The 15,277-nt window shown below is 43.9% G+C and overlaps 1 protein-coding gene across 1 annotated transcript in view; it reads left to right on the top strand.

The window, feature by feature from the left end:
- The window catches only part of shank2b (SH3 and multiple ankyrin repeat domains 2b), a 251,559-nt gene that overhangs the window by 27,972 nt on the left and 208,310 nt on the right, over nucleotides 1-15,277 (top strand). Inside the window, 2 exon segments of the mRNA XM_056282438.1 lie at nucleotides 7,141-7,344; nucleotides 11,552-11,623. Of these exon segments, the coding sequence (XP_056138413.1) occupies nucleotides 7,141-7,344; nucleotides 11,552-11,623 (276 nt within the window).

Here is a 15,277-nt window from a genome sequence, read left to right as displayed (position 1 = left end):
CTAGGTCCTGGTGTCTGGTTCCCCGCCCTCTAAGAGCTGCCCGAAACTCCTACCTACACCTAGCCGTAAACCCCCACCCACATCTAACTGGTACCCCCTCTCCATAGCACACTGGCGATCCAAAAGATCCTGATCAGCAATGTTACCCCCACCTACGTACGAACCACCCTCTGCCATGTTCCTACCTCTAACACTCAGATAAAATAAAAAATAAAATAAAAAAGTGAAAAGCTCAATCCATTTAAATAATTGAATCTAGAAATCACTAAGAGATTGAAACAATCACACACAATCAACAAATTCACCAATAGATTAATCACATATGCACATATCCAGTAGTTTAGATCAATAGATTATTCACACGAGTCCTTCAATCACATCAACATTAACCTTTTTTTCCTTTTTTTTTCGTGTGTTTTTCTTCCTTCAGTATATACAAATGTCCTGTTCACAAGCCCAGTCCATGGTAACCACAGCTATGACTGTCCAGTGTCCACACAGCTCAACTCCAGTCCACTGTAACATGAGTGTGCAGTCTATAGAAATACCTGAGGACGTCTGGGGCTTGATGACGACAGCAGCCTCCCGCGGCGAGCAACTGATGTCGCTCTCAAGATCCAGGAGGGTCACGGCACCAATGTAACGGGGGCAGTCCTATGCTGTTCTGTGCTGGTCAGCCTGCTGCATGCCCGTCACTCTCATCATTAGCTCTGCGTTGTGTTCTAGTTGGGTGGGGCCCCAGGTGTTGTGGGGGGGCCCTCAGTCTCTCATCATCATCATGATCAAGGAAGGAGCGGGGACACACAGGACTCTATTTGGCCCACCTTGCCATTTATTTTGGTTTCAAACCCTTCGACAACCGTCCAGTCCTCCAGCGGGAGCGGTGTTTCTTACGGACGTGGGGGTCGAAGTTCAACCACTGCCCGGACTCCACTCGTGTGCGTTAGAAGTAGAAACCGTCCACGGGACTCCGATGTAAGAAAGGATAAACAAGTATTTTATCCCACAGCTTGCAGTATCTTCTTACAGGGATACTCAAGGTTACGTTCTCCTCAACCAGCAAAACTGTCCCACGGTAAGAAACACGTGTGGCTCGGCTCGATTGCTGCTTGAGACTCCTCCCACAAAACAAAAATGGCCTCTCCCGCGTTCCCTCTTCCGTGTACCCACAAGACCTCTCTCTTAAAGCGACAGTACACGTATATGACGGTCGTTGGAAAACATACATAAAAGTAAATAATGACATCAAATAAAATGTAGTAAACACAAATAACAGCACACAGACAGGATTTGGTGATATTTCATACTCAAACAAAATAAAATAAAAACATTAATTTTAACCTGGTTACAGCAGCAACCAGGACACATACCCACATCCGGCTTCCCACCCACAGACATTGCCAATTATGTCTGTCGGGACACCCAACCAAGCCGGAGGTAACACGGGGATTCGAACCGGCTATTCCCGAGTTACTGTAAGGCAACTCTGATAAAAAGTTAACATCATTCAAGACAAGCTAACACCAGCCCTCCCTGTAGCTGAAAACAAAGAGAAGTACCCTCTCAGTAAATGTAGCTCTCTGTACATTATAAGATACTTGTCAAATATGTACAAATGAAAAAAAATCATAATATATAAATTGATTTCACTAAACACATCAAATTCATCCTCAAGGTATTGGGTGAATACTAGTGCATCTAGATTCAGTCTTTAGCACCAACAATGTTTTTGCATTGGCTAATTTCAAATTGAGATCTGCATGGCTTTTTCAACATGGCTTTTCAAGGTTTTCCCAAACTACGCCATACAAGACTGATCCACATACGATTTTCAAGCTACCGCATGATTTCTGTTAGTTGGGGGACATTCTTAAACTATTATATTTACTCTTCTACTCATGATTAGTTTAGATATGTCTCTGTCATTTTGCTCCAGAAATCACAGAGACACTTGTTGACAGATGTGTCCCCTTCACTTTAGTCGTGGCTTATATTCTTGTTTCTGTGACCTGTTAAGTGTGTGGCTACCGAGAGCTGCATTTGTCATTTGTGTTGTAGTCATTGTCATGAGCTGTCAGTAATTGACTCTATCTAGCTTCTTCTTCTTTTTTTGCCCATCTTCACTTTTTGGATAATTGACTTGAGAAGTGGACAACTACTCCACAGTTTTCATGATCATAAATCCAGATAAACTAGTACCATACAATTCAGACTTTTGTATGCTTTACTGTTGTAGAGGTTTATTATGGTCACATGACTTTGTTCAACTGGCTTGTGTCACTTCATCTGCCTGCCGGTGGTTGTTTGTAGGCACACTTCATTCTCCTTTCTCATCCTGATGGAAATCCTCGGCAAATCAAAACACTGACCTTGTCAAACAACACCCAATGGGACTAAAACATGCGTTGTGCAAACTTGAATTTTCTCCTCATAAGGATTTGAACAAACCCGTGTGTAAGCTAAATCTCACCTAAAATCCTCAGTACACACATTCATAATGCTCAGTTCTCAAAAATAACTTTACCAGGCAGTGTTGGGTTATCTTTAAAGTTCAAGCTAATGCCACAGCTGATGTACCCGTTGACATATATAGGGTTGCTATAAGGACAAAGTGGAAGCCGACTTTAATGAAGGTGACTCCTCTCGCGTGTGGAATGGACTACGGGTCATTACGGATTTTAAAAACAATTCTTGCTCGGCTATGAGTGTGGATCCCTCCCTAGCTGACAAACTGAATGTGTTTTACGCACGCTACGAGGCTGACGGCACCAACAACAGCCAAATGGCCACAGTAGACAGTGGGGAACCCCCATTCACCATCACTGAGAGTGATGTGAGGATGGTCTTTGGGGGGGTAAATGGTAAGAAAGCTGCAGGGCTTGACAAGGTCCCTGGCCGGGTCTTAAAATCCTGCACTAACTAGCTAGCTCCAGTGTTTACATACATCTTTAACACATCCCTGGCCCAAGCCGTTGTCCCCTCATGCTTCAAGCGGTCCATTATTGTCCCTATGCCAAAGAACAACAGTCCATCATGCCTGAATGACTACCGACCAGTGGCCCTGACATCAGTAGTGATGAAGTGCTTTGAGAGGTTGGTGAAAGATTTCATCTGCTCATCCCTGCCCTGCTCATTCGACCCCCTCCAGTTTGCCTATAAAAACAACAGGTGCAGAGAAAATGCCATCTCCAACCTCTGCACACCACCTTAACCCACCTGGATTGGGGGAGAGGGAACTACTTATGTATGCTGTTCATTGACTGCAGTTCAGCGTTTAATATTATAGTCCCCCTCAATCTGGTCACGAAGATGAGGTCGCTAGGAATCAACACCCCGTTGTGCAATTGGGTGTACAACTTTCTCAGTGACCGGCCTCAGGTGGTTAGGGTGGGCGGCCTAACCTCCGGAACATTGATCCTCAACACAGGTGCTCCTCAGGGTTGTGTGCTGAGCCCTCTGCTGTACCACATCTACACACATGACTGCAAAGCCACGGACAGTTCCACCTCCATCATCACATTTGCAGATGACACAGTGGGTAATAGGCCTGATTTCCAACAACAACGAACAGCCCTATCTGAACCAAGTAGATGACCTGGCACAGTGGTGCCAGTCCAACAACCTGACCCTGAATGTCAGCAAGACCAAAGAAATGGTGGTGGACTTCAGGAGACAGCAGAGGACAGGATACAACCCACTAAAGATCAACGGGGAACCTGTGGAGAGGGTCTCCAGCTTTAAATACCTCGGCGTACACATCGCTGAGGACCTCACCTGGACTCTTCACACACAGCACACTCTAAAGAAGTCCAGACAGAGGCTCTACTTCCTCCGAAGGCTGAGGAAATTCAAGGTCTCACCCTCCATCCTGAAGACATTCTATTCCTCGGCTGTGGAGAGCATCCTAAGGTTGCATCACCACCTGGTATGGAAACTGTTCTGCCCGTGACCGAGTTGACCTGCAGAGTGGTGAACGCACCACCAGAACATCCCTCCCCATCCTGCAGGACACTTACACCAGAAGGGTGAGGACGAGAGCCAAGAAGATCATGAGTGACACTTCTCACCCTAACAACGGACTGTTCAGGCTATTGGGGTCTGGTAGATGCCTCTGCAGTCTTAGGGCCAAAAAACAGAGAGACTAAAGAGAAGTTTCTATCCACAGACCATATGAACTCTCAACATATACGACCTTTCACATACTTGAGACAGCTAGTTTTTTTTATTTATTATTTATTAATTTGTATTTATTGTTTATTTTGACTTAAGAATGCACTGATCTTTGTCTTTTATCTAGGCCCATGTCTTTTTCACATAATGATAGACGGAGTACCCCCCCCCTTCATTTCACTGCATGTTATACTTTGTATTTCTGTGCATGTGACAAATAAAGTACTTGAACATCGTAGGAGATACTTACGATGAAGTTAAAGAAATAACAGAGAATGATAAATTAATTTATATGTTAATCGATATATGGTCCTATAGCTATATGGTAATGGAGTCCTTGAGTTAGTCTACCCAAACTGAAAAATATATTTGTATGATAATGTGGTCTAACAAAGTGGTGTCCATCAGAGGCTCAGTACAGAGATTAACACACCCTCGCTCTACACTATATAATTTGTAACATAATTTATCTAAACATACAAAAGAAGTACAGGCATCCAGGTTGTGTAGCATTCTATTCCATTGCCTATCAACACAGGGATCGTCAGTTCGAATCTCCATGTTACGTCCGGCTTGGGCAGGCGTCCCTACAGACACACTTGGCTGTGTCCGTGGGTGGGAAGCCGGATGTGGGTATGTGTCCTGGTCGCTGCACTAGCACCTCCTCTGTTTGGTTGGGGTGCCTGTTCAGGGGGGAGGGGGAACTGGGGGGAATGGCGTGATCCTCCCACGCACTACACCCCCTGGCAAAACTCCTCACTGTCAGGTGAAAAGAAGCAGCTAGCGACTCCACATGTATTGGAGGAGGCATGTGGTAGTCTGCAGCCCTCCCCAGATCAGCAGAGGGGGTGGAGCAGCAGCAGGAACAGCTCGGAACAGTGGTGTAATTGGCCAGACATAATTGGGGAGGAAAAGGGGGGGGGGGTGTTTTTTAGGAAAAAATGAATATGCCATCAGAGGAGTGAGCCCTCTTCCAGGACAGATGGAATAATAGATTGTATTATGTGTCGAGCGGGCTAGGTAGATGATGCAGTAAAGTATTTAGACATATACACTTCATGACTACACTTATAGTGATAGTGAAACAATGCAAAAAAGAAAAGTGGACCCCATGATACCACAGGAGCATGTGGGGCATCCAAGTGTTACCTCAGAACAGCGCCACTCCATGCAGCAGCATCATTAATTCATTGTAATTCCAATGAAGTTTTTAAAGCTACTGCATTAATGTCTTGCTAACTCTACTGGAAGCAGTCTGCAAGCACGGTGTGTGAAAAATTATAATTTCAGGGGGTTGAACAACATAATTTATTTTCAGGCATTGCAATACCATTACAACTAGAGTACTACATTACTATAATTTTAATATACCAATCTTGTATATTACACATTTTTGTTTGGTTAAGAATTATTGTGATTTATTCAAATGGAAAGATCTGCTTTTTACAGGTTTTCCAATCATATATAAATGTTCAGGGTCTCCTACTCGAGGGGTTTCAAGTCAAGTTTATTTACAGAACATACTTAAAAACGAACATTGACCAAAGTCTACAATATCAAATTGAAAAGTGGACAATCTTCTTCCTATCAATGTGAAGCAGAATTCATCCACTAATAGGGGGCGGGAGCTGGGTTTAGAGCATTGTGGGACAGGTTAGGTTTACCCTACTGATGATGTGTTGTTGCAGTACTAATCTTGCTCAGTATGAGAGGAACAGTAGGTTCAGACATTTGGTGTGTGTGCTTGGCTGAGGAGCCAATGGTGCGAGGTTACCATCTGTGGGCTTATGACTGAACACCTCTAAGTCAGGATCCCCCCTAGATGCAGTGATACCATGGTGCCGCGGCCATTAGTTGGACCGGGATAGCCAGCTTTGGTCGGTGAACAGGCCCATTTGTGATGGGGCTAGGGTGCTGCTGGACAGTGGTCACCCCTCTCTCGACTCACAGCACATGTTTGTGGAGAACCGGGCACTAAATCACCTGTAGACGACCTGATTCTGGGTCAGGGTTTCGTACATAGCAGAGCAGCTCTATCGCTGCGATCTATTTGAAAGTCATCCCTCGATCCAAGCTTGACAATGTGTTGTACAACATGAATGAATAAGATAGTGAATAAGGAACAAAGCACAATAACAAGGACAAGAGTACAAATGACATACAAAGAGCACCTCAGGTAGACTCAGATGCAAGGGAGTACAGATGGGCTTTTAAGCTGGATTTGAAGGTATCATGTGTGGGGGCAGACCCAGAAGAGAGAGGTTTAGTTCCATAGTCTTGAGGTATCCACAACAAAAGCTCAATTCCTATTCAGCTTCAGCCAAAACTGAGTTACAGACAAAAGCTTTTGGCAGGAGGCTCTAAATGAACAAGAGGTGGAATGGGGGAAAAGGGGCCAGCCCATGGGGTGCTTTAAAAACAAATAAACAAACCTTAAAATCAATTCTAAAACTATCTGGGAGCCCAAGAAAAGAAGCAAGTACAGGAGTGATGTGGGCTCTCCTCCTGGTGCCAGTCAGAAGTCTGGCAGCAGCATTGTGGACAAGCAGGCAGGAAAAGGATGTGTGGTTGGCACCTGTGTATGGAGAGTTACAGTAGCCTATGTGGGAAGAGATGAAGGCATGATGAAGGCAGGTATTGGAATCGGAGTACTGGCTTCATCTTCACTAGAGTTCCAAGCTTTTATAGAGTTATAGCAGAGTTTATCTGTTTGTCAAATGTGAAGGCAGAGTCAAAGATCATGCCAGTATTCTTGGGATCATCCCTGGCGGGGGGGGGGGGGTTAAACAGTTCATCTAAAGCTTATTGTTCTTTGTCGAAATTCAGCTTTTTAAGCTAATGCACAATAAATTTAGATATTTCAGAACTACCTGTTTTGCAAACCCGAAATAGATTATTAACGTGTTTTAAAAGCACTGTAATTGACTTGTTCAGGCCATGAAATGCTGAATATCTTTGCATGTTTTTCAGGTTGTCTTGCACTTTGAGCCAAGTGCTACAGTTTGGGTGGCTAAGCAGCAGGTGCTGTGTTCTCTGACCCAGCCGCTCCGGGATGTGATAAACTATGGGTTATTCCAGCCTGCGTTTCAGGGGCGCGAGAGCAGCTTCCTGGATGAGGAGCAGCTACTGAGAGTGTTCCCTATACCCAAGTGTCAGGGGATTCCTACTCTAGAGGTACAGTAATATCTGTCATACACATCAGATTCATTGGGGTGAGGGTGTGTGTGTGTCCCTCAATTTTGGGTGGGTCCTCTACCAAAGGCCTGGGAGTTTGCGGGTTCTGCACAGTATCTTAGCTGTTCCTAGGTCTTCACTCTTCTGGACAGAGACCTGCGATGTTGTTCCTGGAACCTGCTGGAGCCACTCTCCCAGTTTAGGAGTCACAGCCCCTAGTGCTCCTATTACCACAGGGACCACTTTGGACTTCAGCTTCCACATCTGTTCCAGTTCTTCCTTCAGCCCTTGGTACTTCATATATAACAGGACGCTTCTCTTACCCCTCCTCATTGGCTGATAGGTATTTCTTGGCAGCCGCTATTAAGATAAATTCTAATAACTTTTAAAACTTTAGAAAAACAGAAGCTTGAAATAGGCCGGTAGTTGCTGGTTATAGGTGTATCTAGGCTGCTATTTACAGGGGAGCTAATGATTATTAATAAAATTCCACAACTAACTATGTTAAATATTTACTTGGAGACTTTCACAGTAAATAGGGCTATCACTGATATGAGAACAACCCAAAAGGTCAGATTCACAAAACAGATCTGATTCTGCTCATGGCACTATAAAACAGATGTCCTTGTGATGATCATTATCTAGGGTAAGACATAAATGACATTACAATATCAACTGTGTCCCTTATACACTTGCATGTGTGGACAAACTGAACACAAGAGTCAATAAAAAAATACTATATTATTTTTAAAAAAATGTTATGATGTGTGAGTGTATGGGTTGGAGAGCAATCATGAAGGAGCAATCAACCTTTCCATGAATTATGAAAACCACATACTCAAATGAGGTATAATTACTACTTGAGGTAAACATGCACTTAATGTTTCAGTGTATAAAACCTCACCTCCCAGTCTGGGTTAGTGGTGACAGAGGGATACAGCTGCCTGATATAAGCCAAGCAAAAACAATGACCTAAAAAAAAAAAACAATAAAAAGTTAATTATCAAAAGTATTCACTTCATTCCAAATAAACATTTGAAATTTAACAAATTGTTGGAGTGGAGCAGAGTAGATTGCTGACTTATGTGAAAAAATAAAATGAAATACATCACAACTCGCTATGATGATTATTTTCATGTCATAAAGTACACTCACTGAGCACTTTATTAGGAACACTATACTAATAACGGGTAGTGCCTCGCTTTGTTCTCAAAACAACCTCACTTCTTCATGGCATGGGTTCCACAAGATGTTGAAAACATTCCTTTGAGATTCTGGTCCACGGTGACATGATTGCGTCACGCACTTTCTGGAGATTTGTCAGCTGCACAGTCATGCTGCAAATCTCCCTTTCTACCACATATCAAAGGTGTTCCATTGGATTCGGCTCCGGTGACTGGGAAGGCCGCTGAAACTCACTGAACTCATTGTCATGTTCATGAAACCAGTTTGAGTTGACTTTTCCTTTTTGACATGGCACATTATCATGCTGGAAGTAGCCATTAGAAAATGGGTAGGTTGGGGCCATGAAGGGATGCACATGGTCAGTAACAATTCTCAGGTTGTGGCACGGTGGCCCAGTGGTTAGCGCTGTCGCCTCACAGCAAGAAGATCCTGGGTTCGAACCTCGGGGTTGTCCAACCTTGGGGGTCATCCCAGGCTGTCCTCTGTGTGGAGTTTACATGTTCTCCCCATGTCTGCGGTGGGTTTTCTCCAAGTGCTCCAGTTTTCCCCACCATCAAAAAGACATGCATGTTAGGGTTTATACTCCTGTCTGTACCCCTGACCAAGGCAATGGGAAAATAATTGGAGTTGATCCCCGGACACAGCATGAAGGTGGCAGCCTGCTGCTCCTAGCTACACAGATCACAGCTAGGATGGGTTAATTTGCAATAACTGAATATCCCCAAGGGGATTAATAAGGAAACCTAATTTTAAAACTTAAATTCAATCGATGATTGATTGGTATTAAAGGACCCAAAGTGTGCCAAGAGAACATTCCCCACACATTACACCACCACCACCACCAGCCTGAACTGTTGACAAAACACAGGTTGGGTCCATGGCTTCATGCTGTTGGCACCAAATTCTTACCCTACCATCTGTGTGCCTCGGCAGAAATCGACATTCATCAGACCAGGCTACATTTTTTTCCTGTCTTCAACTGTCCAGTTTTCGTGAGCCTGTGCCCACTGCAGCCTCAGCTTTCTGTTCTTGGCTGACAGAAGTGGAACCCAACATGGGTTCCACTTCTGTCCTCTGTTGTTGTAGCCCAGCTGCCTCAAGGTTCGACATGTTGGGCATTGTGAGATGCTTTCTGCTCATCACAGTTGTACAGAGTAGTTATCTGAGTTACCGTAGCCTGTCAGCTTGAACCACTCTGGTCATTCTCCAATGACCTCTCTCATCAACAAGGCGTTTCCATCCGCAGAACTGCCTTTCACTGGATTTTGCTTTTTGTTGTTTGTTTTCAAACAATTCTGAGTAAACGCCATAGACAGTCTGGCACCAACGATCATGCCATGGTCAAAATCACGATGTGAACATTAACAGAAACTCCTGACCCGTGTTGACATGATTTTATGCATTGTACTGCTGCCACACGATTGGCTGATCAGATACTTGCATGAATAAGTAGGTGCACAGGTGTTCCTAATAAAGTGCTTAGTGAGTGTATATGTTTCTAACTCCTCCACACCATGAGCCAACCCTGGTTACATTAGCAAAGAACACACACATGGGTAAGTGGTTTGTGTGTGTGTCTGCCAGTGCACGTGTATGTATGCATGTGTCGATAAGTGTGTGTACTGTATGTGTGTATTTATGTGTTGCATTATTTTTTTGATGAGCCAGCAGTAGAGGGGGGGAACTCCCTGCTGGCCTTTCTTTGAGTTTTATTCTTGCCTCTCTCTGTGTCTGTCTCTCTTCTCTCTCCTCCTCTCAATATATCAGGAGTGATTATTTTTTGCAGTCCTATATTCAGCCCAAATTGATTACTACCCTTGTAGTTCACAATCTTATATTTCACCCAAGTAATTCTGCAAAGGACCTGAGAAGGCTTAATCAGCTAAGACAGAGCCTGGATAGCCCTATTCCATCATAAATGGAGAGGTGCTTTTAACCACAGAAATGTTTAAAGGACTGAAATACAGTAAAACACCAAAGTAGACTTAATGGGAAATTTAAAAAAGGGATGCAATCACATCCCTAATTATACACAGTCTAGCTATCAATGTAAAGATGCTACTTAAATACCACAATGAAGGAAACGACTGCATGCAAATAATACTTTGCATGCGTTGCATATTTCACTGCCCGGTGAACTTGTGAGTTGTGAAGTTAAAGGTTCCCCCGTGCTTCTTTTTTCTTCCACTGACTACAAAACCCTGTAGCATGTATTAAACACAAGTCATTATAAGCTACTCTATGCCCAAGGCTCAGCGTTTTCGGTTTTTATTTTTCAAAGCCATCCAACATGCCAGATTTTGCCACAAGAGGGCACTGTTACATAACCTTGCACGAACAGGAACAACTTTTGGATCCGTGCAAACATAAAATCCGGGTGAAAATTAGTTTAAGCCGATCTGCTCCTTTTAAAGAATCTGGGTATTTTTCAGTGAAAGTTGGTAAAAACCGAAAACGCTGAGCCTTGTCTATGTCATAAGTCGATTCCCCATTTTGATATGAATATTAGTTATAAAGATGTAATGTTACTCCCCTCCAATCGGTCCAAGGACCCCGGATGAACGTTAGTCACTGTCTCTGTTTAACACACAGAATAAATGAGAACACATCTCTGGGCGTCCACACTTGGCCTGGAAATGTCTTTCATGTCCCCTGTGGCTGTGTTTATATAAATAACTGTCTGCGTAACTTTTCTCCTCTCTTCTCCTCCGTCTCTTCGCATGGGTCACGCACTCAGTGTGGCTGGAATTCATCCAGACTACGCAGAGCGCCCAGCGTGCCTGACCCTTTGAGATTAGATGGGAACGATCTGTAAGCGATCGCGGCAGAATAACTTTTAGCGTTTTCTGTGTCAACATTTGCCACATACTTGCGTGGCCGCTTGCGAAACGGATTGGCATCAGCGTTCAGAAGACCATATCGTCCCACATAAGACTGTGTAGCAGAGTTAATCTACAGCTGAGCATCATAATATCTCTGCTTTGTGTAACATGTTTTAAGATTTGTCTCTTTTTATTCACAGTTTCGCTACATGAGCCGAGTCTACAAACACTCAAACGTCAATGAGAAACAGATTGCTAAGATAAACACCCAGGTGAGCAAATGGGGAAAAAAAAGAAAGAAAGTAAAATCTCTCTTGTCTTCTTCACCTTGTTTCATTTGGGAGGTACATTATGTACTGTGAAATAGGTGAGGTCTCTCCATGGCAGTCTTCTTTTCTATTATTATTATTATTATTATTCAGAGAGATTTTGCTTTAAAGATGCTGTGTGTAAGTCTACTTGAATCCTAACCTCTGTCAATCAGCGATATGAATAACGACAAAAAAACTAAAGAAAGCAAGACGATCACATGCTGACAAAAAGACAGTGAACACACAGCACATTTGCCTACATCTGCCATTTTTGAACACCCTTGGTAGAGATTGTTTACCACATAGTTCGCTGACAACTGGGTGTGCAAGCCAAGTTGTATTGGGAGCAGAGGCGTCAAACAATAACAGCCAAAAAAAATTCAGCAAAGAAATCTAGAGAGAGACAGATAGATAGATAGATAGATAGATAGATAGATAGATAGATAGATAGATAGATAGATAGATAGATAGATAGATAGATAGATAGAGAGATGCTTGATTTTCAGAAGCGCGGGAATTTAGTTTACATTCCAGTCCAACAGCTGATATTCAGATATGTGTGTATTATTACAATCCAGCTGATAAAATTAAAAACTTTCAGTAAATATGCCATTGAGTGGTTCATCCATCCATCCATCCATTTACCAGGCTGCTTATCCTGATTAGGGTCGCGGGACGCTGGCGCCTATAACAGCAGTCATAGGGCAGAAGACGGGGAAACACCCTCGACAGGGCGCTGGTCCATTTTAGGGTTTGAGTGGTTCAAAAAATGTATCCCCCCTCCTTTTCTCTGCAATTGTACTTGGCCAATCATCCGACTCTCCAAGCCGTCCCGGTCGCTGCTGCACAGCCTCTGCCGATCCAGGGAGGGCTGCAGACTACCACATGCCTCCTCCAATACATGTGGAGTAACCAGCTGCTTCTTTTCACCTGACAGTGAGGAGTTTCACCAGGCGGATGTAGCACATGGGAGGATCACGTTATTCCCCCCAATCCCCCCCCCGAACAGGCGCCCTGACCGATCAGAGGAGGTGCTAGTGCAGCGACCATTGTGTCTGTAGGGACGCCTGACCAAGCCGGAGGTAACACAGGGATTCGAACAGGCGATCCCCGTGTTGGTAGGCAACGGAATAGACCACCACGCCACCTGGACGCCCCAAACAATGTATTTAAAACAATAAACAATTATTCAAATCATCCACACTCTGTGAAATGATGAAAAATTGTTTCTATTGCCCCGCAGAAAGGACAAACATTGGAGAGAGAGAGAGAGATTTACAAAACCCATTATTGGTATACAGATAAAAGGACACCAAATACAATAGTGCAAGTGAAGAGAGAGTAATAATAAATAAATAAATAAATAAAGCATACACCAACATTATAGCCAGGACTTTCCCTTGTTACACAAACTAGAAAAGAAAACCAGGTCTTCATCATCTCCCACTGAGCACAGTACTCCCCCTATTGCCCATTTAAGGCTGACAGCCTTGATCATCCTGGAAGCAAACTGTTGATTGCGATGACCAACTTGCTGTCCTATGGCCAACAAAACCTCCTCCACTGCCCCACTGGGCTCCAGCGGGACCATTCGAATCCCGCGACGGATGGACGGAGGCGGCGTCTCGGAGGATGCCATTCCTCCTGAAAACAACCCGGCAAAACCACTGAACACTCAGTAAAAAGTATGAAGAAAGTTTATCTGATCATGAACATGGGAAAGATAAAAAGTACAAGGGAAAAATCTGAAAGAAAAAAAAATACAGCGAACAAATTCAAACTCCACACCAATCTGACGTTCACCACCCTCACACACCCGACCTCTCAGCATGCAGTGCAGAGAGAGAGTGAGAGAGAGAGTGTGTTGCATCAATCACTACCATTCAGCAATGCCTACCAATATTTACCAGTCATATGCTACAGGAAAACCAAACACTACACGTAGCATCTTTAATGCATATCTAGCAGATAAAGACATACATGTTATGTTATCAGCGCTATCAGCATGGCGTCCAGCCTGCAGTCTCTCCATTCCTTCTTCTATGTTTTACACATTCACTCCTGTGTATAGACGACAAATATCATTTATTCAAAAGAAAACTGATAAGATATTGCTTTTAGCCGTAAGGGTTATGATAGTAGCGAGGGTTAGAATAGTAGTGATGGTTAGGATGGGGTCTATGTGCTGGGGGGAATCAGTGCGAGCACGTGCACCTCCTGTGTGTGACATTTGAAAGCAGAGGCAGTCAAACGAACTAAATAATTCACCCCTTGTTAAAACACACACAAAAAAACTTTGATCTGTGCTTCATGCTGCACTGCTTTGACAGGTGTGTGTGTGTGTGTGTGTGTGTGTGTGTGTGTGTGTGTGTGTGTGTGTGTGTGTGTGTGAAGCAGTGTCAGATAAAACAGACACTGACCAGTGGAGTCATCCTCACATGTTATAATGTTTCATTCTCTTGTTCCTTTTCCTTAGTTTCCTCTCTCCCTGCCTCCTTATCCCTCTATATTTCCTCCATTTTAAATACAGTTTGTACGTTTTTCCTCTTTACCTTCTATTCTCCCCTCCCGGCTATCTCTGATTGGTTACGCTCATTAGCTCACCTTTAATCAGGGTTGGGGGAATTACCTAATGACATCATCTTCTGTAGAGTGCAGTTGAAAAGCTGCATCCACAAGTCTCCATGGTTCATAGCTGAAGATCATGAACTGGTGAAGACTGAAGGGAAGATTGAATGCCAAAATAAACAACTAAGCCAGCAAAAGACTCCAAAAAGTATTATTTTGTATTATTATACTACTACTATTACTACTACTTCCAGCTGCTCCCGTTAGGGGTCGCCACAGCGGATCATCCCTTTCCATCTCTTCCTGCCCTCTGCATCTTCCTCTGTCACACCAGCCACCTACCTGCATGTCTTCCCTCACCATATCCATAAACCTCCTCTTTGGTCTTCCTCTTTTCCTCTTCCCTGGAAGCTCCCTATTCAGCATCCTTCTCCCAATATACCCAGCATCTCTCCTCCACACATGTCCAAGCCATCTCAGTCTTGCCTTTCCTGCTTTGTCTCCAAACCGTCCAACTTGAGCGGTTCCTCTAATATAATCGTTCCTAATCCTGTCCTTCATCACTCCCAGTGAAAATCTTAGCATCTTCAACTCTGCCACCTCCAGCTCCGCCTCATGTCTTTTCGTCAGTGCCATTGTCTCCAAACCATATAACATAGATGGTCTCACTACCATCTTGTAAACCTTCCCTTTAACTCTTGCTGGTACCCTTCTGTCGCAAATCACTCCCAACACTCTTCTCCACCCACTCCACCCTGCCTGCACTCTCTTCTTCACCTCTTTTCTGTGATCCCTGTTACTTTGAACAGTTAACCCCAAGTATTAAAACTCATATGCCTTCATCACCTCCACTCTTTGCATCCTCACCATTCCACTGTCCTCCCTTTCATTCACGCATCGGTATTCCATCTTGCTCCTATTGACTTTCATTCCTCTTCTCTCCAGTGCATATCTCCACCTCTCCAGGCTCTTCTCAACCTGCACCCTACTCTGGCTACAGATCACAATGTCATCTGCAAACATAGTCCACGGAGACTCCTGCCTGAT

Source organism: Lampris incognitus, chromosome 6 (assembly GCF_029633865.1).
Source record: "Lampris incognitus isolate fLamInc1 chromosome 6, fLamInc1.hap2, whole genome shotgun sequence".
Lineage (NCBI taxonomy): Eukaryota > Metazoa > Chordata > Actinopteri > Lampriformes > Lampridae > Lampris > Lampris incognitus.
Note: the sequence above shows the minus strand (reverse complement) of the source record. Positions and strands in the feature narration are given on the sequence as shown.